Here is a 25,984-nt window from a genome sequence, read left to right as displayed (position 1 = left end):
CATGTACCGTCGAGGTTGATGGCACAATTAACATTGCCCAATGTACAGCTCTACCTTTACAGTATCTCTTGACTAAAATTTCAAGAAAAGTCGCTTCCTTCATGTTGGCTTCGTGTAGACACAATAGCATGAAACAAAGTGGTATAGGCAACAAATGAAGCACCTAGACGCCTAAAAGATGACTGGTTTTGACGGTGAGTCTCTGGATACGTCAAGTAGCTCGAATCGAATGATGACTCTCATAAGACAAGTACCCGAAGCATAATCACGACTTTATTCACGAGCCCGAGTTGAAGATACCTCAATGTCAGCTACAACAGCTCTATGATCGGAAAGATACACCTCATCATCGTAACGATTGCTCAGCACTGCATAAATTCCATATTTGGCCATTGTATCTTTGGCGGAGAAAATAAAATCAATCCGAGATGGTGTGTTATCCACGTATCCAAAGGATGTGAAAGTCATCTCATTTCCATATCGCTTTACCTCGGGAACGAGATCTCGAATATCTGCCATTGTCGAAGTGGAGGACGTCATCGTCTTATAGGCTTCATCATCTGGAGGGCTATTGAAATCTCCAGCAAGAAGAAGTGCAGCGGGTGCATACGCATTTTTGTAATGATTGACCTTCTCCAAAATCAATTCTGCACTCTTTTGTCGAGATATTGGACCGGAGTTATCCAAATGAGTACTCATGACAACAACAATTTCGTTCGTCAACCGATGCCTAAATATACCTAATGTAACTAGTCTGATACAACCAGCATCCCAGCCAAAGGAGGGCTTGTCTGGAGTTTCGCTGAGCCAATAGGTTTTGTAAAGAACGAGGTCCCACACTGCGGGGCGATAGAAGATGGGGGAGTATTCTCCAGATTGTTTCCCGTCATCTCTTCCAACCCCAAGACGAGACCACTTATATCCAGGACCTTCATTCAAAACATCGTGAATATCGACAAGCTGAGAATGGAGAACTTCTTGGAGGCAGATGAAAGTCTCAGGTACAGTGGAATTAAATATGAGTTCAGAGCATAGTCGAGGGGAGCGGATTGACCAAAGTTCCTCCCCTTTAAATGGAGATTCGGTTGCATAACGAATGTTATGAGTAATTACTCGAATAGGAAATGAAGTCGAATTGTTGTCCTCTGAAGGAGTGGAAATGTGAATTCTTTCCCCATCAAAGCCCGACAAGCTCTTTTCACGCGTCATCATGCCGTGATGAGTAGAGTAGGAATTTAATTTTCCTTTAAAGGGAATGAACCCACACTTGCTGACTGTGAAACTGTGATCAAACCCAGCCTAATGATAACGGTTCGATAATGGTAATATTTGTCGTCTTATAGCTTGCGGTGTGAATATTCTTGGCTCAATGGATGGGTTATGTCATGATAGAATTGATGATATACCGGTAGGGCTCAATGATAATATGTGTCAAGTGACCTGGGATGAAATGTTGCACTCCGCTTTATGTGGAGGCATATGAGGCTTTAGTATATTTCATCAAAGTCTACAATAGTCAGAGGATGATGCGGGTCATCGATAATGTTAGATGTCCGGCGGTAAAGTATTCGAAAAACGATTCATCGCATGCATTGCATCCGTTAACTGTCGATAAAGTTGCGGGTCTTGAGATACGCAATCATGTAATCACGTAATTAATCATTTAGTTTTCAGAGATGCGCGACATGCGATCATGCACGCACTTGCGCATGCACTTAATTATAGAAGCGAATAGGAAGGAGGCTGAGAATGTAAAAAGATCCGAATAGTGGCTAGAGATCACCTGACATGGCAATTAATTTAAAGTTTAGTGCGGAGACTTGGTTGTGAAGACTCGTCCGTTGAAGAAGACAGAAGAGGGGCGATTCACAACCTCTCAACTTCTTCACACTCCCTTCATCGAACATCCTATCAAAAATATATAACATCACCGCGCATATTTTATCAATAAATTTAATATCACGGTGACCAGTTTTGATCATTTACACCTGCATTAGAACGAGAGACGCGGATAGTTCGGGTCCTTCTTTTGACCATTCAAAGTTCTTCATTAAATCATGAAAATGCCTGTCGCTAAGAAAGATATTTTGTAGTCACCCGCACTACTGGACATGGTGACTGGCTTACGATTCTGATTGATCGAACAATCACGAGCATCATCCAACCAGACGTCCTTTGCGCGGGAACTAAATCATGTTAGAGTCACACTTGAAATATTCCCTTTTTATTTTCGCATTTTTGTTACTCTTTTAATGTTCTTCCAAGGTTTCATCACGCTTCTTATCTTTTACAACCGCCTACATGATATTTAGTTGTGTGTGTGGGTGTGGGTGTGGTGTCTCACTAATATATGATTCACATTATCCCGCATGCCCTTATCTAACAAGGCGCAATACGAAAAAGAATGACTACTTTCCCTCAAGGAATTGCTGAATGACTGACTATTTAGTGAACATGCCTTTCTAAATACCTACTTCCCTGATTTTTCCTACTTATTCCTGCCCTCATCTGTCACAGGAATCTCCACATTCAAATATTTTCCAAGTTCAGAGCAACAGGAACCCCGCATTCGCAAAAGATACATAGACCGGCCTCGAGCCGGATCTGTTGCGGGCATTCATCCCATATTCATCCTATACAATGCCTTTCAATGAACTCCAGCGTCGGGACTCCTGGCCTCCCACTATTCTTCATCTTCGTGAAGACAATTTAGACCTCGAATCGATTGATGATAACCCATTCTCCTACTTCCTCACTTCGCCCGATGAAATCACAGATGATGATATTGATGACTTCTCTGCGGGCATCGAGTCCGACGATGAAGAGAAATCTGATGTACGACAGATTTCTCCTTCCGCATTACAGCGGGCGCCTCTAGATGATTATGATGATGAGGACGAGGATGTGTTGTTCGGATTTGCCATACCTCTGAGCTTGAAGGACTTTACAACAAAAGTGTATGGAAGTGGAAGGGAATCGCGGGCTGCACACCGAAAGGATAAAAATGTCAAAGGACTCGGAATATCCATTCCAGATTTCACGGCTAGTCGAGGTCGGGCGAAGGTACGACTTACACCTCCACGAAGCCCCATTCGAGGACAAACACGAAGCCTACCTCTGCGGAGACCACATTCATGGGCTGAGCCTAGCCCTGACCTAGGGCCTATAAGAGAGGAGAGGGAAAGCGAGGACGCGGAGGAAGCGAAGGGAATCTCTAGCGCGCCGGCGACGTCGGTGGTTCCTAGCAAGGCTGTGGCGAGTCCGAAGCCGAAGAAGAAGGTTCACTGGGCATTATAAACTGTGTTGCATTTTGGATAAATTGCACAACATATTTGCATTGCTTGGAGTTTGGGTAAAGGCATACCACAAGACTGGGGTTTAATTGAGCATACATCCGTCTTAAGCATGGTTTCGGTGTTTTGGTTTTATATCATATCATGGCATGGCGTAGCATAGCATACCATTGCTTTTATAGCATAAATTTTAAGCGGTAATATCTGAAATCGCAATACTTTTCTCCAATGTTCCCTCATGTTCACATGCTTCGTGCTTCCTTCAATCGCAATGTTCTTCACTCTTCCTCCTCGTGCCAGTCCTCCCTACTTGATGCTTAGTCATGTTGAATATAAAATCTTACCTTCACCATCATTTATCAACAGCGTTGCGCATCATACTCACCCACCCACTCAAAATGAAGAGAATAAAAACAATAAATGATATCTTTACAACACAGTTATTCATCGCAATAACCACTGCAATCGTTCGTCCCTCCCAATAAGCCTCATCGTCCACAGTCATCATGCATGCCCTCGAGCCCTTCTCATCCCATATGCCCTCAAACCCACCACCGTCTCTATTTCATATATTTTCTACTTGAACCGGTCCCGATGTGTACACGGTTTAACTCACTTGTTTATTGAACTTCTATTGTTTTTATTCACCGAAATAAGATTTAAGATTGGTCCTCAAATTAAGGTTAATGAGTCTACTGTCGACAGGGTAAATATTTTTGGTAGTTTTGTTGTGGGATGAGGAATTCTTGGCAGATTTCTTGTCTACTTTGCATAATTCTATAAATGTAGTTGCGTCAAGTACTTACTACACGTCGAGCATTAGCAGTAGTAGCAGCTCGAGCCGCATGCTGCAAGATGGATTCATGATGTATGAAGAAGAGGGGTGGTCTTTATGTGTGGACGAAATTGAAAAACCTATGTTTGAAGTCATTGAAGTCACTGGGTTCGATGGAGGAGCAGGTCGAGAATCTTGTTCGTAAATGGTATATTGACCCAGAGAAAGCTGGCTCTGCTTCGGCATGGTTTGTAGCACCTAATTTTAACAGGGTAATTGACTTGAAACTCGAGCAATCTCATCGACTTAACATGCTTAAGGTTATGAATGTGCATTTCAAATTTCATGAAGTCTTTCCTAATACACAAGGGTATGTTACAACATCTTTAAGAAGAAACTTCTTTAATGCTAAGATGTATACAGTAGTATTCAGAAGTAATACAGCTGTCAATTCCCTGTGGATGTTCAAAAGAGTTTGGGCGTTCTGCAGATTTACAACCAAATTATAAGCTTCTATGTGTCGATGTAGAGTCAATGTTTTTTCACTTCTGTGGTTCCAAACGTTGTGCCAGAAACAATGCCCTCCTCGACTACTACAGACATTAATCCAAATATTTCCATGAGGACGACACTGATTCTCATTAGCTCAGCTATGCAAGATCCAAGCTCCAATAGCCATAAGCCCTCATGTCTCGACACTCGAGACTGGGGAGCTGTTATACTCTCCCTTGCAAGACATAGACGACAGGTCACTCGACCAACTGCGGTTGCATCGAATATCTCCACTCCATGACATTCCGGGACCGGAAAAATTGTAGATAGAGGCTTTGCTTCTATCTATGCCGTTGGACGAAGCAGTCCAGATTCAAGAAATACAATGAAAAAGAGGTCATTTCCCTTACACACGATCTAACGATTGATCTAAATCCGAGAATTTATTCAATAGCGTCATATATACTGCAAAAAGTGTCTTGCATCCCCAAGATATGAGAAACTGAAGCTAGAATTCGCAAGATCGATAACACTGCAAAGATTCTTTCTGGGTATAATCCGAGCGAGCATCTTGCGTAAATACCTGATTTCTCCGAATTTTTGTGGCTATGAAACTACTGCTTCAAATCGAGGGAATAAACAAGAAAAATCTTTTCCCTTGAGATCTTGTGACCACGGTGTTCCTTGCAAAGATGGGAAAATTTATACTGTTACTGTTACTCTTTCAAATTTCCAGTGCCATGGAATGTGGGACAGACAAGTGATGGGCGAGAGTTGAGGAGAATCGAGGCGAGGATACGCAGTTTCTTGTCGGGGGCGTTGGGGATTTTGGGCCAGTTAAAATCGATTATCATTTAGGATTCTAGGGCCATCTTTCGATATCGACAAGACTTTTTCATAGGGAATTCGAGGAGAATACTTCTGTTATAAAGAGGGGGATTTTTGGTGATGAGTTATTTACCTAGCATAGCTAGTTGCAGGGAAGGCTAGCTAATATTATTTAACATAATACAACCACTAAGATGTTGTGTTTGTGGGACTAGAGAGCTGCCGACTCGTGAAATCTTGCTAGTGCAAGGGAATTCAAGGCTATGATCTAGGCAGGGGTATTGATTTTGTGTGTCTGATCTGCCATGGGTTTTCTATCGGAAAGGGATTGTGTTGGATAGTCTGATGATGCAAGCAGGAGGCTTGCTTAGAATATTGCACAAACTCATACCTACATTCTACTTAAACTCTCTTTCTGCCCCGAAGGCCAGATAAATCAAAGTGATTTTCTACTAATCATCTCAAGAGTGTGTTCCTAGAAGTAGCATCTTTCATCTTTTTCTTATATACACATTAGCTGTTGTGACCAAGACCTTACATGACTATATATTTCCTCGGCTAATAGAATAGTCGTTTTTACTTAGTAGTTCTTTCGATAGAATGAGAATGGCCCGGGGCCATAATTGTAGGGTATGAGAGGGTTGGGTCGGATGAGTAGATATCAATGATAATCTTAAGATTAAATTTCTGTCGCCGAATAAAAGGAGGTTTCACGATATATTCAGCCATCTCCGTCGAGGTATTTTGTATACTCGGGATTTAATGATCGAAATTAGCGTCTGTGAAAGGACTAATTAATCGGCTCTTTCACTTCAGAAGTTTTTATATAGATAAAGAGAGTTTGATCATAGATCTGTATTTCTCGATGCTAACATCTATAAGCTAGACTCCAAATGTGTTCGAACTCGCATTTTTTTTCATCTCATTCCATCTGGAGATATAGATAGTGGAATAAGCCGCAATAGTAGAAATTGGCGCAGCACTGGAGGGTTGAGGAAACCCTGCCTCATTCTTCTTAAACGATGCCTAATTCCAGAGGAATCAGCATCAAATTTTTTATATTTGAGTAGTCTTGATTCAGGCTTCATAAGTTGAAGCAAACCAAGAAGCGTGCCCAAGAGGAAAAATTCTTCTGCCTCGTAAATTCCTGTTGGATTTTCGAAGGAATGATGGCGTTTGTTCATCTGGAGTTTGAATTGATACTTTGAAACCTATTTCGGCTAATCATTGATCGCAGCAGAAGCTTCGACCGCGAACTGTAGGTGAAATTCAATGTTTTCTCCTTGCATACTTTTGAGCACATACGGGTCAAGGTGGTCGGCGCATCTACAAGGGCATCGACGCTCTGGGTTATTCAGGCTCGAATCTCATGTTAGAGATCGATGTCAAGTTCTTACTAGCGCCATTTATGGCAGTTAATCAAAGCGAGTGACTTTGCCGCCCAAAAAAAACCACATCTATTTTCATGATATAAGGGCTCTATTTGACTAGTTTTGCTTCTTCACATGGTATCTACTATTTCCACGGAGCCAAAAATGAGACTGGTGAGGATATATTGAAAGTTTTACGATACATCGCTCCATCATTGGGGAATGAGCTATGATAAAGAAAGCGAAGTATTATATGGGTGGACGTTTTCATCCCAAAATTTTATGCGCTTCACCAGAAGCCCTTCGGATTTGTACTGCGTGTGACAAGATTTCTAGGTAAAATATATGCATAGGAGCTAGAACAAATTGGTCCACATTGAAAGAGAATAATTTCGAAGGTAAGGGAGGCAGCGGGGATCTCTCTTTCATGTTTGATGACGCTTCCGCCAAATGCTGACACCTAAACCTCAGAGTCGAAAATCTATACACTTACAGTGGCCTAGATAATCTCCACATGCAGTCTAATTATGTTGAGAAGGGCTGAATTTAACACAAGGACACAGAGGGATATTGAGAGAGGCATTGATGAGTCCTAGGCACCCCATTCTTTTAGTAGTATTAACCGCGGTAGTTTCGTAATGAAAATGCTCGACATTTGGATTGACGAAATTGCTAATAAAAATATATCGCTGAGAGGATTGTGAATATGGGCATATTCGTAAATGTAGCCTTTATAGATGACAAGGTAATGCGAGTTTGTGTGAAATAATGACTCCGCCAATTTCATAAGCATTCTCTAATTGTGAAAGCTAAGGGTATCACCTTTTTTCTGTTATTATCAACTAGCTGGTATCGAGGCCCATCATGTGGGTTTCTATCTTTGCTCCTCTCGTTTCACGCGCGTACACTCAACATTCACATTCGGTACATTTCCATAAGCTTTCAAAATTAGGTGATGACAATCTTCGTTATCGTGAGAAGCAAAATTTGTGAGTAACAGATGTCTAATTTCCATTTTAGCCTGCAGGAAAACGTAGAATGGGCATAATCACCAGTGCTGGCTGGTGTATTCTTCATCCTTTAGAATGTGCTAATGGTGTGTAGAAACACTAAATTTATTATTGCAAACTATTGATAGCGCGAGTGTTCTCTCCATGACCAGAGTCTTATGTAGATTCGCCCAAAGGATTTCTTAATCAATATTGATAATCTGAAGTATTTTCTTGAAGGAATGCTAGAATAAATGCCGGAAAGATCAAGGCGAGACAAAAATTGCTCCCAATTCCCATATTATACTGCATAAATCGCCCCTAGGGTCTGTGTTGATTTAATGTGAATTGTCACTGATCTCCAATACTGTCCTCATTCATCATCACATATCCAATTCTCCGATCTGCTATCGTCAAATTGCATAGATACTACCACGGGTTTTCAAACTTTCTATAAACTCTCGCCTCAAATTCTCGTAACTGCTCTTTCACCATCTTTGTCTCAGGTACATCTTTCTCGTCATTTTTATTTACCTATACCCCGCAAGCAACTGTCGCGATACCCAAACCAAAACATTTTTTGTTCATAATCCCAATTAGGCCCAGAGTAATAGTCTCCATGCATAAATTCTTTCCAATGACACATCACAATATTCTTGACTTCTCGTGCCGCCGTCGGATACCATTCCTTACCCATTCCATACGGAGATGACAACGTCTTGAGTATGGGCAAGTGGAAAGGGTCTAAGAGGGACCACTGTGCTAATGGAAACCTTTTCAAAATCGAAGTCTGTTAATCAAACCAGCTTCGACGTTGATTATATTGCCGGCAGGTTCGTCTCCGTATACTTCTCGGTGCAAGAACATAATCTAGCAGCCAAAAGTCTCGTTGATAAACAGTTCTGAAACCCGGCGATAATCAGGACCAATCCATGTCGTCAGCATTTTTATGAGTTGCCTCATGGCACATTGATCCAGAAAAGGCTCGTCTAAAGATGTTGGAAAACATGACGAGGTAGCTGGCTTCCACCATAACCTCGATGATTTGAAGAAGAATCTCGTGTGGTATACATTGCTTCCTCCCAGGTGTTGCTGCTGTCATTGTTGCCGTTTCTGTGTCTTTGAAATCGATCTTCAGAGGTGGAGAATCAATTTGTGTCAGAGTGGCGGTGGTGCCTGGTGTTATTGATATGGACACATCTTTTTCCATGTCTAGAGAATTGAAGTTTAGTGTAGTCTTAGTTTTAAGTTGAAGATGATAAAATGACAAATAGTTGGTTATTCTTATAAAAGAAATTTGCAAGGCAATTATCGAGTGATAAGTGTTTCCGTAGACACAAAATAATTTGAAGTTGAATCAATGGCAAGCTTATATATATAGTGCAACTTTGAATAGAAGACAAGCAGTTTAGGAGCTAGTGTTCGGCTAATTGGAACGGGAGCAGGACCGCGTTGGAGAGATGGTGCAGATTAGGAAGTGTACAATAAGAAAGGCCTCCTCAATACAGAAAAATCTGTATTGCCGTATCGAAATTAAACTCCCGTACATCTAATTGCCGCGAAATTTTGAGTCTGCTCGTTCTATCATAACCAATACAGACTTATTACCTTCCTCCTAATGATCCTGTTGGGTTTATTGAGACCAGAAAGAGCATCAGATTGAATTGATTGATTCTCTAGCTAAGCAGTTAAGCTGCGAGTATATATTCAAAAAATGAAGGAATAAGGTTAGGTATTCAGCCTTCGGAATTAAAGTGCTTTGAAATCAAAATATTGAAAGCAAACAAACAGTATACCAAAAAGGAAAGAATGAATTAAAAGTTGAGTTTGTTTGCTCCTTATATGCATATGCTGCCAAGATCCCAGGAGGTCAACAGAAAGCCATGTTGCTGTGTAATTACCTGGTCAGAATGAGCAACAGATTTCAGAATGATGAGTTTCTTTCGTGGGCCTGTAATGCCGTGAATCATTCTCTGGTTACCATTAATACATACAACAATTCAAATGAAGGATTTCAACAAGGTTGACGATGATCGGCAATTTATATTCTTCCGCTGTCCCTAAGTTGTGCTCAGGATTTCCCTCCCCCCCCAAACCTCACCACTTCCCTCCCTTTTTTTGCACCCTCAAACAATCAGCTGGAAATCAATTAAACTAAAACAAATCATTTGAAAAAAATTTATTGACCACAGTCCCTACATGTGGCTATTTGAAAGTAACCATTTGGCAACCTAGCCTAACAGTTTGCATGGGAACAACCACAAAAAGCTTCACCTATCAAAAGTTATCCATGTATCCATTCATGCAACTATTTAAATACCGTGTTGTTATCTAGGATTGAAATACAGGCATCTTGTTTCTTCTCCAATCTTTTCTCCTCTCCGGTATACCCTTCTCGGTTGTTTCCTCAACAAAAACATGGGTACCAAGCTTAGGCCACCCTTCCCATCAATTCCTGACATGATTCGATACTTTTCGGGAACCCAGTTCTAAAGCAAGGGTGCCAGAAGTGCCTGGTCTTCTTTCGGTAGGTAACCACTGTAAATCATGTTCCAGCCAGGCAACACCACCGCATCTTAAAGATGGACCAGCAACGTCTACAGGTGAGCCCAAAGCAGACTGATGAGACGAGCCTCTCATCATCTTGTTCGTAGAGTGTATCTAAGATTTGCAGAATAATTGAATCTGGCAAATTATTGAAACTTTTGGCTGGTCTGGTTTTGATGACGCTTTTCAACCAATCTTGCGACGTAATCTCCTGAACGTCCTCATCCTCGTCCTGATAATGTTCGTTTATTGATCTGCGGTTGGTTTCTAGACGTTTTGTTTCTCCTTCATCTGGTGCCGGCGATGATTGAGTAGGTTCTACATCTCCTCTACGACGCTTCGTCTCTCGTCCATCTATCAGAAGAGAAGATGGAGCGGAAAAGTACTCTGGCTCTCCTTCGCTCTCTTCTTCTGCTGTTGGCACGATCTTCAACACTGAATTATGTCTCCGAACCACACTAATTTGAGCCAGTGTAAGATACCTCACCGCGCTTAAGTGCCTTAAACTTGGAACAATAATGTCTTTTTGTTGCTTACTGGCCGTTATAGCTTTCCATTTACGCTTGTACCCTTGCGCCACCCTAGCCTCACCTGCTTGTCTAACTTTCACTTGCTTTGCCTGTGTAGAAATGGCTGTATCTCTCGTTCTTTTGTTTTTTACTCTGTACATGAATTTCTTTGCAGGCTTAGACCTCGGAGCCACATTAGTTTTAGCACGTAAGCGGTACCTGTTTGAGAGAATGGGACGCGAAGATTGAGTGGTCATTTGCCATGTGTGGCCCGCAATTTTCATGTCCGCATTGTTCGGCATCTTTTGTGTATGGATTTGGACTCGGACTATGTAGACAGAGAAAATCTCGGTAGACTTTGTATAAATAAAAAACTATTCTTATGATCGTTTTCGATGGATGAAGTACAGCAAGTAAACTCAAATACCTTTAATTCCTTAGACTTGATCTAGATGCAGTGGAGAAGGGGTTTCTTCGTTCAAGGGGTTCTAGATCGCTTACATTAGCTCCCAATCCTTTCCACAGCTCTAGTACAGACAATTAATCACCATTAATTTTTTTGATGCTCATTTCTCAATCCTACGTACAGGCTTTGACCCATGTGGTTAATCACTGCCGTCCTTAACGAGTGTCTTGGTGAAATTTCATGCATTGGCATCAGTCGTGCATCGATAATCTGGGGTGTACCCCACCTTTTGCCTAACCCTGTTCCATATCATGAACAAGATTGAACCAGTACCTCGTTAGAAATGTAAGGGGATTCTGGAATTTGATGAATTACTTTCCGAAACAGGCAATATTGAAGCAATATCCGTTGGAATTCAATAAAATTCTGGCTAATATCGCCTGTTTCGGCAAGGCATTTGCCCTTCGGTGAATCGCCAAGCTTATCCAGGCAGCTACATAACGCTCATTTTGGGCAGATATAAATCGATTGATGCGCTATTATTTGGTATACTTTTTATCCAAATTGAACATGATATGATGAAATCATTGGAAATTGAATTGTGTATTGATAATTAATGATTTTACAAAAACATTTGAGATCAGATTTTGGGCATACATTAACCTTACTAAAGTGTTGAAAAGTGTTTGCTCGCTGGCATACGTAGTGTATGTTACTACCTCAATAGACACATGCTATCTCAGTTCAGATACAGGGTATAAGGACAGCGTGGGCAAATTAAAGGCTTTATAAAGGAAGATGTAGATGACAGAAAACTCAATATGATTAGGCAGGTATACTGAATTATAGTTTGGCCATCGTAGAACGATGATTAGAACTATAGTAATTGGTTGGACTTGCTGAAATAGCTAAACTAACCCCGTTATTTGTACGTGAAATTTTATCAGCCCTGTAATTCTGCTGAGCGATGATTCCATTGTCAGATTATGACCGCACCAGCTACATCTCCAACGACCAAGTCCTCACGACTATGTCGACTTCTCTCAGGTCTGCCTTTATATCTTCTTCCGAATACAGCGAGTCTACTTCCCCGAACAGCACTCTCTGTGATATCTCAGACTCTTCTTCGATTACACCATCTATTCGCCAAGGCTCAGGAGCATCCCATTCGTATGTCCACTGGTACAGGTCGGTCTCCCTGAAGTCTACTCAGGAGAGCTCCAAATGTGCTCTTTCAGGTCCGTAATCGGCGAATTCGCTGTACCATTTCAAAACGAGATCCTGGTACATAGTAGCAGCTTTTAAGTACCATTCTTCTCCCATTCCTTGTGGACTAGGGAACTCGATACGACGTGGGGAGATAGTGCAGGGATGATATTGACATTCAACGAGGTAATCAACGTTCGTTATCGCAAATCGATCTTGATGGCGTGCTAACAGTCTGCGTTCGGCTTCGCTATGATATGTGCCATCGCCGTAAACATCTATGCAGAGGAACATTGGGACAGGGTGCCATTTTGTGAGATCGGAAGTTTTTCGAAAGCTCGGAGGTACCCAGGAAGCCAGAAGTGATTGTAATATCGAGGCTTGAATTTGATCCAACGCAGGGATTTTAGTTGTTCCAAGGTCACACCAAAGCTCAGCAAATATCTTCCAATACTTGCCGCAGGTAAGGGCTAGGCAGATCGACGTAGTGAAGCCTGGATCACCTAGAAGGTCGCGTATGTTCATTTTACAGTATTCGAAGCGGAGTAACTTGAAGAGTTTAAGAATTATTTCCGGTGGTAAGTTTTGAATGGTAGCCCGAGCTTGGATTGTGGAGGAGATCAAGGATTGTGCTGTTTGTGACAAGTTGCGTTAGCTATTTAGTACTATTCGGGAAAGTTAAGATTGAAGCTATCATACCAGATGCTTCAAGAGTTTTTCCATTCCAAGAAGCCAGTTCTTCATTCTTCTTCTTGTCAACTGCGGTCGTAGAGTTGTATTCAAGCAGTGCTGTATCGCCCGCGCCACCTGCAGTGTTTCTTGCCTCCATGATCAGCACGCTCTCGATGCAGAGAATTTCTTTGATCTTTGAAAAATAAAAAAGAACACAAGATGTAAACAAAAAGCTCTAAAAATACCGGGAGCCTGCTCTCAAAATTTAAGCGAAGCATTTTTTCATCAATACCATTAGAGTAATTGGATGAAAGCCATTGAGTACTACTACTATTCAGGTTATAGTGACTAGAGTGTTGAGCATACCTCAGTATTAGTTATAAGCTAGATATTTCTGCTTACTTGCTGGCCTCCAGACACCACACTGGACTGCTATAAACATCTTCCAGCTCCACTACTGAAGTCAACTGGATTCCTATTTTCTTCTTCCGACTTTAATTTTGCCCATCAATCTAGAGTTGTGGAACTCCTCTGTCATTTCCGAGGCTTTTTCACATAAATTTGGCTTACAGTTCTACGTCCACCCACATTATTGAAATTCAAATCTATCTTCACCCTTATAACTTTGTTTCAAAAATGGCCACAACCACTTAACGGTACCGCTTTTCAATACTGAATCAAGTCTCTACATTACCAATCTTCGATTACTCCATTGACGTGGCCATTAACCTGCCGAGCGTCCAAATTAGACTATACTTCGTGTACTAAGTATTGATATGACAAGCCCGAGGAAGACCAAGCCCATATCCTGTAGTTTAAGTGATTTACCTGCTTCCCATGTCATGAAAAGTCTCACATTCTTTGCACAAATTTTAATTTGATTCCTTAAATACATTGATGATTTGACGCTGCATAATGAACTTCCTTAGTGCGGACAAAAGCCTTCCTCTCACAATTGATCATCTCCCATCATAATTGCACGAAACATAGTCCTCATTTCATGTTCTCCATATTCATCCGCTGGAAATTCATCCCGTGGAAATAAACCCCAGACCTCCCCACGAAATACATGATCTATGGCTAAGTCTTGTATAATATCCTCCTCGAGCTGAATGATATCCTCTACAACTTGTGATCTCTCCATCGCACGCTGGGCCATGGAAGGAATGCTAATATTGACTGGTGCCTTGTATCTCTGGACCCAACGATATATCGAGGTCTTCATGAATGATCCCCAAGACAAAATCATAGCATTGCTATGGTTCGCACCGAGAGGAAAGCAATCAGAGTATTCAAACTTCCAAGTCGTAAACATATCCCTATACTGTTTAGCTGCCGCAAAATACCAGGTAGTGCCCATTCCGAAAGGACTTAAGAGTTGGACTTTTGGTAACTCCGCTCTCCAGTTCCTGTTATCAGTACTCGGCATGAAATCTTCCAAGTGTTGACCGCTGCAATCTAAGATCTGGGATTGAGCTTTATACCTTCTCCACAAAGAAAGTTCCTTCCTGGTATTTTTCTTAATGTAGCCTCTTCCGTAAACCTTTCGCGCAAGAAACATGCTGATGTACCCGTGTGATCCATCGCTAGATATATTTTTGCCCGCATATGAATGAAAAGTGAGCAGGTTTGAACGGCGGTAATCTGGGCCAATCCATTTCTTGAGAAGAGAGGCGAGGGTGAGCTGTTGAGTCATAGATAATTTAAACTCACCCAGGATCCTGTTGGTACCAGGATAGCACCAAATACCACGAAAGATAGTCCAGTACCTCAAACAGGTAAGAGCGAAGCAAATAGCATCAATCATGCCGCCATTGTTTTTGCCTGCTTCATCATCTTCCTCATTTTCAACACTCTCAAATGCATTATTGGTGCTAGGATTCGAGTCGGCATCTTCTCCATGTGTCGACTTGTGTACGTTCTGTTCCGAGTTTCGAGTTATGCTTGAGTTCTCAAGATTTTGTGGTGACCTGATCATGCTTTCGAAAATCTTGACTATCAAGTTTCCCGGGAGAGAAGGTTTAATTCCGCCATCGCTATTCTCATTTCCTTTGGTTTTGGTTAGATTAGATTGTTTATGATTCAAGAGGAACTGCCTACTTCTCTGGATAATAATTGAAGCAATTCTTTCTTCATCTTCATCATCTGAAGTGAAATCAGGAGTAGCCAAATTATCATTTTCGGTTGTAGAGGAGCCGTCAGATCGTTGGTTATCACTTTGAATATCTTCTTGCCTGTTGGTGTTAACATATTCCTGTATAGGGTTGCTGAAAAGAGGCTCTGCATAATACACCCGGTTCACTTTTCGAGGAGATGGAGTAGCGGATCCCATGTACTGATTGTTTCTGAAAATCTGTGGTGTAAAATTAGAATTACGATCGACTTTTCTTCTGGCCTTGTGGGGTTTTTTGCTCTCAGTATCTGCATCATATTTCAAGTCGCCAGCACCATGCTCCCTATTGTTGTTTTGGAAGGACATGATGTTCGATGCCTCGGGATTTTTAAGAGTTGAAGTAAATATTCTGATATCTGATGCGATGTTGGTCGTTTATCTCATCGTTGTCGAGTACAGCGAAGAACTTTGATTTGTTTATTTTTGAGTAGTTGTGTAGGTTTGACGAGGTTACTGTGACAATTTGAGGCTGGGTGGAGATGGGAGAAGGAAGGTTTTCAGAGACCAAAAGCGTGCGTATTAGACGATGCAGCAGCAGGCAGCAGATAACTCAGCTTTAAATCCTTAGAAAATTTATGTATCAATGACCTAGTACCCTCGTAGTGAACATATCGCAGCGGAGCAAGCAAGCCGCGGTTGACTCAAGCGCAGGAATAGCTGCAGGTGCATAGTAAAATGTAATTTTAGCCTCACTGATGTGTAAAGATTGTTCTAATTGGATGAGTGGTGGATTCTCTGATATCACTTAGCCACCACTGTTATCAATTATGGATTATTATTTTCCTACTTTGAACTTGCCGTAATGACTTATTCGTTATGTACTACACTTAGTCCTTTTCTTTACTTGAATCCTAGTCATAGAGTCATTCTATTTCTATAATGCAGCTCTCTCAATTAATTTCCACGCTATGCATATGCGTCCCTACATATTAGGTATAAGACAGGTATCACCCTGAACAAACAGCATCTTGTAGACTATCCTGATATTGTAATTGTTGTAGCCTTTTTATTTTGCTGCTGCAAATCATGTATTACAAGGCAATAATGTAGAAAATCACAGTTGTCTCACTGTCTCCATTTGTTTTCACCAATCTCGACTCCGCTGCCTTCCGTCTTGACTTTAACAATCCCACCGCAGGAACATAGGTATTGATCCTTTCCCTTAGGAGAAGAATTAGGCACATCAGAATTTCAATCCTACATGGCTTATCCAAAGTAAATAGATTGATGACATCTGATCCACGTCTAGCTGTCCAGATACACGATTTGTACCATTGTCACGCCATGCAGAAGATATGCCAGTATTGAACGCAAAGTTTAACTTCGAGAGATGGGTTGAAGAATGGTGGCTGAACAGCTCGGATTCGGGGTCTCCGTAAAGCAGTTAGAATCCAACTTGATGCTCTTGTGGAAGGATATTAAAAACGTAGGTAGATTTGTCGACAGGCGCGTTTTGTACTATGGGCTCTAAAATCCTGTCAGTATGCAAGCTTTTGCCTGAATGAAATATAGAATTTGAAGTACCTATCTTTGAATGATTAGGATATCTGTCTCTAGGTAAAAATGGTTTTCAAGTTGTGCTGCGAGAATACATGACTTGCGGAACCTTTAACTTGAAGCTGTCTGATGAGCAGCAACTGCCCTCGAAAGCCGAATAATCTTTGGGCATTCCTATTTATTCGTAAATAATAGCTTTTGGTTATCTCTCCCTGTATCTTTTATGTAGTATTCGTTCACGCTGCGAGAACAGACTTGGTTAGCTGCTTGAGACAGTCGCACAGAACGAGGGTAGAAACTTCCTCACCGAAGTTTTGATAATAACAATGGCGTTAGTGGATCTAAACCATGAGAATATCCTGCTGTTAGTTAAGATTGTCATTCAATCAAGATCTAACCAAGATCTTAACTCAACGGTCGCCGTTCCAAAATCTGCAGCGCAACCACCAAATGACGGTTGACCAAGTTTTTCTGCCATTACTCACCTCTATTGATTAATTCTTTGTTTTTGGCAAACTCTCATCCTGCGAAACTGCTTGCGAAATCTCAGCACTGATTTTTTTCAACAACTGCAAATAGCTTGATGTATCAACGTCCTTTAAGCTATACACCCTTGAGAAAGTTAGCCAAAAAGGGGCTCGCCTAACGCTCTGATCATACTCATATCCAACATGATGGGCAAAACATCGGAGATATTGGTAGGAAATAATTGAGTAATTGTTCTTTGAAGACTAATTATTGAAGTATTGAAAATAAAGGTATGGTATAATAAGTGTAAGGTAGAAGAATGTCATTCGCCAAAGTGCGCGCCCGGACCAAGGATGGACAACTACAGATTAAGCGAAGGATTGCCTGGGGAAGTATGGCCTCTTTTGTGAAAACAATTTATTTATAAAGCAGATACAATTATTGATGAAATAAACAGTCTTCATTTTAATTTTCAAACCTATGACTTTCATGTCAAAGAACAATCACACATCCAGACATTATTTAACACTAATAAGATCAAGTGCCACTTCTGCTACTCGAATTCCTCCTTCCTTCTCACACTTCCTCCCAAAGGACTTTCACTCGCCCTATTACCAGCTTCGATCTATTTTACTTAATTGCCTTCTTTTGAAATCGCAGTAAATCCAGCATCTACTCGACTCTGCAGACGCGAACGTACCCTTGACTTGAAGATTGATACTCCCCTATGGGCTGCACATCATATTCAAAGCCTAAGAACACCAAAAAATCGATACTGACTTGCAAAGAAATCCAGCACAGTATTCCATTAGCACTTGCCAGGCTTTAGACCAGAATCAGCTCGATGTTCTACATTAATCGACCTTCCATCCTTTCCGCAATTACCTACCACCTCCTGAACCTCTACGACTAAATTTATCGTCAATATAGACCATACATCTTGGTTCCAAAAGAGCCGCAGCAGCCGCAGACGAAAAAAAGAGCCCAAGTACCAGGTAGGCGCGTTGCACGTTTTTGATAACGTCGTCACAGCGAAAGGCCATCGAATAGAATTATCACATTCAATGCATCCGCGGTTTGAAAGCAATTTGGTGGATAAAGATGCGAAGAAGCAACTTCTGGCTAAAATTGTCGAGATTACTGGATCAAATTAACTTCTGGCAGAGGTACTTTTCCAAGTTGTAACGGAGTTGAAACCAAGTCACGAAGTTGCAGTGATGGTGGAGAGCAAATCTTCGAGGGCAAGAACGATGCTAAAGAGCCTTTAGATCGCTGGCTACGACAAAATAGCATTATCACATACTAGTACTAGCGATAATGTTACAAGCCATCATGGCTAGCTTACTATTCAACTTGGTCAAGTTTCTAAAGACCATCTCCTCAAAAAGCTTAACTAACCACAAGATTTTCACAGCCGTTCAAAAGATTCTACGAAAGCCTGCCCCCGATCTGATCTATAAGATTTTTTATGCTCTTTACGACGGTGCCGAATCACAACTTCTCGAAGCTATCTGCCCTGCAGCTACGTTCCAGCAAGATTTACTGCGATACAAGCACGACTAGTTTTTAAAATCACTGCCAACTACAGTTTTGTTGTCAATATGTCTCTTTGTTGGGTAGAGATTTGGATAATACCAAAATTTCAAGCAAAAACCTCGTGCCAGGGTCTTCATGATGGCAACCACACAAAAATCAGCATGCCTTTCTCCTGGAAAGTCTAGGGAAATAAATACAGCTGCAACGCTTTATTGGGGCGAACTGCGAGGAAGTTAGAGGCAGAATATGATTATAAGGGAAACGATAAGAGAACGATCCAAGGCATTTTGTTAGGGAATAACCAAAAGGATGTGACTGATCGCGTCATTAGTCCTAGCTTCTTTTCTGGAAGAGGGCCCAAAAGGAAGGAAACATTGTCACAAGGGCTGGATTGGAAAGATGGAGGGAAGGATACGCTGGAGATGACTTACCAATTGCAATGCTATCGGAATTTGCGTGTGTTAGGAACTAAGCACTTGGATATGACAAGGACTAGAACAATTGAGAGGGCATGGTATTGGCGGCGGATGCATGCATGCATATATCTCTCAAATTGGGTATATATAACTAAGTAGATAGAGGCAGGGAATCAGAGAGGCTCCCCTGACGCCATGCCAGATTCAAGAGGACTATTAACTAGTCCGAAATTAAGCAGAGAACCAATACTAACTATCTTCTTCAGCTTTGTGTTTATCACATATTATAAGTACTTGATGTAGTTGATTATTATCATTGGCAACCCGGATATCTTCTGGGTGGATGTAAGATCCTAGGTTATCTGTTTATTTTATAATTTTCCTTTTCCTAGATAATCTACAATGTACATATCACAGGCCTATTCCATGGCATGACCCGCGTAGCGTTAGCTATGGTTAGAGTAGATCAAATAGATTATGAATTTACTTCTACTCCTAACTAAGCAGAGTTTATTTCTAAAACTATCCAGCCTTCTCAAATGGATCAAACGATTTCTTCCTCTATGTGTACCCACCTACGCATCACCACTCAATTTTCATTTCGATTCGTTCTTCATACTACCTTGTTTCTTTCTTGTTCTTCCTTTTAGTTGCTTGTTCCCTATTCCAGGGCAACTTCTCCCAAGCTTCCCCGGTCTTTTCTACAACACACTCTCAAACACTCAGCATGAATACTACTACTCCTATTTTATAACATGAATATATGTTGTTCTAGCTCATCACCTATTCCGACGCTCATTATTTGAGAATCTGCCTATGAGCTGTAGACTCATACAGTCTCCCACGCTATACTCCCATGCTGCATAATCTTCACTCCTATAATAATATTCTGAAAACCCTATTACAGATATGATACTTAGCTTGCACATGTATTCATAGAGTATACATATCCATCGATTTTATTATATCTTTAAGCCCGCCATAAGTCTAGTACCCTACTTTCCGGCCACCCCTAATTCCGGCCACCTTTTTATACCAAAAATCGTAATTTTCACCTATTAATAGCTTTATAGTTGATGAATAGAATTGTTACGAGGTTTGCCGTCTAGATCACGTGGAAGTGCTCTAGGCTCTCGAGGTGGTTTATAACTAGGCGTCAAGCAGGGACTTAAAGTAATGACAATAATGCAATTCGTAACTAATAGTAGAGTATACTAAATGATTGATCTTGAGCACGAAGCTCTATACAAAAGAAATCCATCTTGATTATATAGTCCTTCGTGCCTATGGTTAACTAGGAATCGTCGTTCCTGGTTGTTCCTAGGAACGTTCGTTCCTCACCGTTCCATCACATGTTTTATGGTCATGTGACATACTAATCGTTTTGGGCGTAACAGATACTGTACTGGAGGCAGCGGCTGCCTAAGGTTTCGTCTGGTTGGTAGTTATGGGTTAAGGCTTTATAACTGGTATTCACTTGGAAGTGAATTCGTTACTAGATCAAGTAGAATGTAGGTAAACTAATTGATAACTAAGTTGAGCACGAAGCTCCTAAACTATGAAACTACTCTGACTATATAATGATCGATAAAGGGAGCCCCCAGGAGCTTTCTGGCTCCTCAGGGCTCCTTATCACGTGATTCCTTTTCATCCCAAGATACTAATCCTAATGGTGAATCGTGACATCATCCCATCATATAATACCTATTTTACTTCCAACCTCATACTCCCACTGTTAGATAACGCTCCTGTTTCAATTTCATCATCTCAAAATAAAATTCTAATGTATCATCTCATGTGAATTTCAAGACAAGGCCCATACGATGTCAACATAAACAATCCCTTTCTTTCTCGTCTTCCACCCCTAACACTCCTCTGCTTCCCTTCTGGATCCCCAATCTCATCCCCAACCTCACTCCTCCACAGAAATATACCAGTGTTATCCAAATACTGAAACTGATTCTGCATAAAAACTCAAGCATACACAACACGCAAATTATAATCTTCAGCCTGTCCAACTAATTTAACTAATCCAACCAAACCAGGACCTATCCATCACAGGATTCCCACGTGATGACACAAATCTCTCGCTATGTCCCAGCCACGTGATTGTGATAATTATGTTGCATATCTAATCTGATCTGATCTGATTGATCTCCTTCCGCATAAATGGATCCAATTATTATTGACTTGCTTGTATAACCGAGGAATATCTTCGACGACGTTTGTGTACCTAGGTATACTCCGTACATTTCGTTTGAGAGGCATACGACCTATACCTATACCTATACCGTCTGCATTTCTTTCCGTGCTTCCCGTCAAATAACCTGTCTCTCATCACATAATGCTTGAAAGATCTAAAGAGGCCTCGTATATACGAAGTAACCCTTCCCATAATGAGATACTAGTTGACCTATTTGTACCGATTAAGTAAGTATCTGGACATGTACCTATACGAGTGGTCGGAGAGTAACTCTACGATGACGGCTAAAGATAGAGCAATAGCAGATACCAGATTTCCATATGGATCAGATGCAATCCGCGTATAACATCCAATAAAAGCCCTGTGAAACATACATAGACATAATTTGCTGACGACATCTACTGTGGGCGACGATAATTAGAAAATCGGTGTTAACGAGGTTCATCATGAAGTTGAGATGAAAATATCCCAATAACCTGTTTGCAGCAGCAACATCTACCCAATTCTTGGGCTGGGCTCGCTTGAAGCTAACATCAGATCGGGTTAGAGATTAAACACGTGGCGGACGGCTGATTCATGTTGAACCAGTTACAGTGATGAATTTATGATTAGGATAATATGACGAACATCAACTGCATCTCGAAGCATTGAGTAAGTTTTGAGGTTATTTCAACGTTAGAGGGGCAGATGCAGATGGATGAGAAGATCAACCTCTCTTGGCTCTCTTGGGACTTTCTTGCATTTCAGCTACTATTGGAAATATCAAATATTGCCACCAATGCTGCATCTCGATTTCATGCTGTGATCGCCCAGAGGAGATACGGAGTAGTTTTGTGAATTTACTTGAGAGTTGTGACTTCACGGCTGAAGGGGACTCAAAAGGGTTCTCAAGGAGGTTTGTTTGTAAAGCAGCATTGGATTCAGGGTCTCATTCGCCTCATTGAAGATAACGGAGTAGAAAGCGAAAAATGTTCAGAAATTGATAAGAGCATCATTTCAACATCTTGGGAAAGGAAGTTTGATCTGGGGGCAAGTCAGATACAATTTGTTATTAAGTTGTCGATTTCAAATCTTCACAATCTCCAGTCTTCGGTGTCTTTTAAAATTCTTTCAAATTCATGAGTAAAATTTACATAATCATATGATGAAAATGACAAATTTTCAATCTCCATCGCGTGATCTTCAAGCCTGAGGCATTAATATTCGCCTACCACTTTACCATTTTGGGGATCAAATTGTCGCCTCTTTGAAGTGAAGTCTTGGGAGGATAAGTATCAATTGAACAACAAAAATAAGAACAATTAAACTTCTTCTATGGATACTATTTTGATTGCATTGTGATAAACTCCACGATTTGATCTCATGATAATTAATTGGATTTACCCCAGGAACCAAATTTACATACGAGTTTCCGAGTAATATATCAAAAAAGCAAGATTTCCCGATTACTGGCGGATACCACATGCCATCATTTCTGGTACTTTTTCAATGATCCCCCCCGCATTTTGCTATCAAACGAAATGAATGATTTGATGGAACCTTGTCTCACACTAAAAATCTTAGAGAGCCTTGGCTTGTGAAACCTACCGGTCCCTTGGTTGGAATAATAGAGAAGCACGCAATAACTCAAAATTTGACCTCAACTGCCACCGACCCTCATCTATTTCTGATTGCGCCCAAACAGAAGAAGCTCAATTAATCTCTTTAATTAATTCAATCCATTCAATCCATGGTTTGATCAGTCGCACTATCGAGCAAATTGCTCAGCGAACCTTACTTCAACACATTGCACCTTCCATACATCGACCTGGACTTAACTCCGATTCCATCACCCTACCACCGCTGGACGCCCTGTTTTGACGTTCAATTTATCCACCATTCCTAAAGATTTCACCATAGCATGGTCAGTATGGCGTCAAATCGTGACGAATCATTGGCCTTGCGCCATAATGTTGAGCGGGATTTGGAGCGGTCAAGAAAGAATACTTCAAAGGAGGACAATCGCGAATTTTGTTTAGCAACGAAGCAACAAACGAATCGCGATAACCTCGAGCCTGATATTGTTGAATCTGGAGAGCCACTTTCAATGGAGGACAACTGCAGAGCCGATCACGATCATTCCGATCCCACCATAACTATCTCATCTACCAGTAAATTGGCAGGTCAAACCGTTGCGCCATTCCTTGCAAAACATATCCCAGAACAGTACGCACCCCTTGGACCCCCACAAACCACTTCAACTTCACGAAAGGATCCAAATACAAAATATTGTTATCGACATCGACCTGATTCAAAATGTCGAAGGACCGCCGATGAACCTACAATGGAGAATTTACAAAGGGTGCGTCACACAGTCTACCCCTCGTACCCCTCTACAAATCGATATATCTACTAACATGATAAAAGGAACTCGAAAGTTTGTCGCAATCAGATCAACAAGGAATATCTCATGTTTGGACACTTTTCTCTGCTGCACCCTCGAAACATCGAAACCTTATGCTTCAAGGCATCCTATCACAATGCTGTTTCCCACAACTATCCTACCTCTCCTGTGCGGTCAAGAATCTCATTCGAATCGACTTCATCACCGCTTTACCTTCCGAAATCTCCTTCAAAATCCTTTGTTATCTCGATACAACTTCCTTATGCAAAGCTGCTCAAGTTAGTAGGCAATGGCGAATCATGGCGGACGATGATGTAGTGTGGCATAAAATGTGTGAACAACATATTGATAGGAAATGTACAAAGTGTGGATGGGGTTTACCACTATTGGAACGGAAACGATTGAGGGACTGGAAACGGCAACAACAATTGAGAGCTACAGGTCTTGGTCTTAATGACCGCTTACCTCAAACCACATCCATGCCAGATGCTTCGCGCAATACAGAAAGAAGCGTTGTGACATTAAATGCTTCGGGAAAGAGATGTGCTACTGAGTTAGAGTGTTCAGAGGAAGGTTCGAAGCGACAGCGTACCAATCCGGAGGATTTATATCTTGGAAGACCAAAGTTTAGACCATGGAAGGATGTGTACAAAGATAGGTTCAAGGTGGGAACGAATTGGAAATATGGCCGATGCTCGCTGAGGATATTTCGGGGCCATCGTAATGGCGTTACTTGTTTACAATTCGATGATAACATCCTCGCTACGGGATCATATGATGCCACCATCAAAATTTGGGATATCGAAACGGGAGAATGTTTACGAACTTTGCGAGGTCACACATCTGGAATTCGAACTTTACAATTTGACGATACCAAACTAATCAGTGGAAGTCTCGATAAAAGTATTCGAGTTTGGAATTGGCGTACTGGAGAGTGTATGTCTTCTTATCCAGGACATACTGATGGAGTTGTTGGCCTTCACTTTGAAGGAAATATTCTTGCCTCAGGCTCTATTGATCGAACCGTTAAAGTCTGGAACTTTGAAGATAAATCTACATTCGGTTTACGGGGTCACAAAGATTGGGTCAATGCCGTCAAGGTCGACTCTGCTTCAAGGACTCTGTTTTCTGCTTCTGACGATTGCACCATTCGCCTCTGGGATCTTGATACTCGTCGTACGATTCAGACCTTCGAAGGTCATGTGGGTCCAGTTCAACAAGTCACTATTCTTCCAGCAGAGTACGAATTTGATGATGTAGATGTTGAAGAAGCAGATGATGGAACATCAAGTATAGCATCATCAACTGAACTCAATCGTCCCATAGGAGAAAGTTGTTCTTCCTCCCAAACCTCCCCTCTCTTCGACTCCTGGCCAGCAGGTCGTCCTCGTCCACCCCGCTACATTCTTACGGGCGCTCTAGATAACAATCTTCGTCTCTGGGATGTATCAACTGGTCGTTGTCTCAAAACTCTTTTTGGTCATGTGGAAGGTGTATGGGCTCTTGCAGGTGATACATTGAGGGTTGTGAGTGGTGCCCAAGATATGATGACGAAAGTATGGGATGCTAGGACAGGAAAGTGTGATAGGACGTTCACGGGTCATAGAGGACCGGTCACGTGCATTGGTTTGAGTGATAGTAGAATGTGCACTGGAAGTGAGGATTGTGAGGTTAGACTTTACAGTTTCAAGGGGGATATGGAAGAGACGGTCGATACGGGATTTATTGAGGAAGTTGCACAGTGAGTGTATAATGAGACTGTGGGCTGCGCTGCTATTTTCATGGTTTTGGGTAAGATTTGTGTCGATGGAATGGCTGGTCATTGATATCCATGGATGGGGGTGTAAGATACCTTTTTGCGATGTTTATTTCTTAATTTTTGAGGATGTTTCCATGCAAACGGTGGTCGGAAAATATCAAATGGAATCAACGCTGGATATAAACTGGAGTCTACGGATTGGTGTCTGGGAATTTGGTGGCATGGAAATCGATATGATTCATCTTTGACTGAATGGATCTGAGCAAGCAATATAAATGGAATTGCTTTGGATCTGGCTTCTGAAATATTTGAATGAAGATCCCATGAGAATATTGAACTTGTTTTAATTCTTTTTAAAGGTGGATGCGTAAATAAGGAAGGGATGGTGATAGATGGGTAGGATAGATACATCAATATCTATGTTTGTATTGCTCCTGGATATATGCCATGGTTGTATGGTGG

General features: G+C 41.4%; 10 protein-coding genes across 10 annotated transcripts; 5 read left to right on the top strand and 5 right to left on the bottom strand.

Moving 5' to 3' along the window:
• Positions 1-273: 273 nt before the first annotated feature.
• On the bottom strand, positions 274-1,209 carry SS1G_06360 (hypothetical protein; the record flags this gene model as incomplete). Its single annotated transcript, XM_001592071.1, has 1 exon — positions 274-1,209. One exon carries the CDS (start codon positions 1,207-1,209, stop codon positions 274-276), a length of 936 nt encoding a protein of 311 aa, XP_001592121.1.
• A 1,431-nt stretch (positions 1,210-2,640) lies between these two features.
• On the top strand, positions 2,641-3,297 carry SS1G_06359 (hypothetical protein; the record flags this gene model as incomplete). The annotated part of the gene is made up of 1 exon (XM_001592070.1): positions 2,641-3,297. One exon carries the CDS (start codon positions 2,641-2,643, stop codon positions 3,295-3,297), a length of 657 nt encoding a protein of 218 aa, XP_001592120.1.
• An 862-nt stretch (positions 3,298-4,159) lies between these two features.
• Positions 4,160-4,861, top strand: SS1G_06358 (predicted protein; the record flags this gene model as incomplete). The annotated part of the gene is made up of 3 exons (XM_001592069.1): positions 4,160-4,236; positions 4,340-4,438; positions 4,714-4,861. 3 exons carry the CDS (start codon positions 4,160-4,162, stop codon positions 4,859-4,861), a joined length of 324 nt encoding a protein of 107 aa, XP_001592119.1.
• A 2,761-nt stretch (positions 4,862-7,622) lies between these two features.
• Positions 7,623-7,893, top strand: SS1G_06357 (predicted protein; the record flags this gene model as incomplete). Its single annotated transcript, XM_001592068.1, has 2 exons — positions 7,623-7,747; positions 7,863-7,893. 2 exons carry the CDS (start codon positions 7,623-7,625, stop codon positions 7,891-7,893), a joined length of 156 nt encoding a protein of 51 aa, XP_001592118.1.
• A 773-nt stretch (positions 7,894-8,666) lies between these two features.
• Positions 8,667-8,849, bottom strand: SS1G_06356 (predicted protein; the record flags this gene model as incomplete). Its single annotated transcript, XM_001592067.1, has 1 exon — positions 8,667-8,849. One exon carries the CDS (start codon positions 8,847-8,849, stop codon positions 8,667-8,669), a length of 183 nt encoding a protein of 60 aa, XP_001592117.1.
• A 1,443-nt stretch (positions 8,850-10,292) lies between these two features.
• SS1G_06355 (predicted protein) lies at positions 10,293-11,105 on the bottom strand (the record flags this gene model as incomplete). The annotated part of the gene is made up of 1 exon (XM_001592066.1): positions 10,293-11,105. One exon carries the CDS (start codon positions 11,103-11,105, stop codon positions 10,293-10,295), a length of 813 nt encoding a protein of 270 aa, XP_001592116.1.
• A 1,313-nt stretch (positions 11,106-12,418) lies between these two features.
• Positions 12,419-15,566, bottom strand: SS1G_06354 (predicted protein; the record flags this gene model as incomplete). The annotated part of the gene is made up of 6 exons (XM_001592065.1): positions 12,419-13,047; positions 13,115-13,222; positions 13,380-13,435; positions 13,782-13,816; positions 14,357-14,406; positions 14,801-15,566. The coding sequence occupies 6 exons, from the start codon at positions 15,564-15,566 to the stop codon at positions 12,419-12,421; spliced, it is 1,644 nt and encodes a 547-aa protein (XP_001592115.1).
• A 2,212-nt stretch (positions 15,567-17,778) lies between these two features.
• On the bottom strand, positions 17,779-18,268 carry SS1G_06353 (predicted protein; the record flags this gene model as incomplete). The annotated part of the gene is made up of 2 exons (XM_001592064.1): positions 17,779-17,833; positions 18,111-18,268. The coding sequence occupies 2 exons, from the start codon at positions 18,266-18,268 to the stop codon at positions 17,779-17,781; spliced, it is 213 nt and encodes a 70-aa protein (XP_001592114.1).
• A 289-nt stretch (positions 18,269-18,557) lies between these two features.
• SS1G_06352 (predicted protein) lies at positions 18,558-18,788 on the top strand (the record flags this gene model as incomplete). The annotated part of the gene is made up of 1 exon (XM_001592063.1): positions 18,558-18,788. One exon carries the CDS (start codon positions 18,558-18,560, stop codon positions 18,786-18,788), a length of 231 nt encoding a protein of 76 aa, XP_001592113.1.
• A 4,501-nt stretch (positions 18,789-23,289) lies between these two features.
• On the top strand, positions 23,290-25,508 carry SS1G_06351 (hypothetical protein; the record flags this gene model as incomplete). The annotated part of the gene is made up of 2 exons (XM_001592062.1): positions 23,290-23,721; positions 23,787-25,508. 2 exons carry the CDS (start codon positions 23,290-23,292, stop codon positions 25,506-25,508), a joined length of 2,154 nt encoding a protein of 717 aa, XP_001592112.1.
• Positions 25,509-25,984: the final 476 nt, after the last annotated feature.

This window comes from Sclerotinia sclerotiorum, genomic scaffold (genome assembly GCF_000146945.2).
Source record: "Sclerotinia sclerotiorum 1980 UF-70 scaffold_8 genomic scaffold, whole genome shotgun sequence".
In the NCBI taxonomy this organism is placed as follows: domain Eukaryota; kingdom Fungi; phylum Ascomycota; class Leotiomycetes; order Helotiales; family Sclerotiniaceae; genus Sclerotinia; species Sclerotinia sclerotiorum.
Note: the sequence above shows the minus strand (reverse complement) of the source record. Positions and strands in the feature narration are given on the sequence as shown.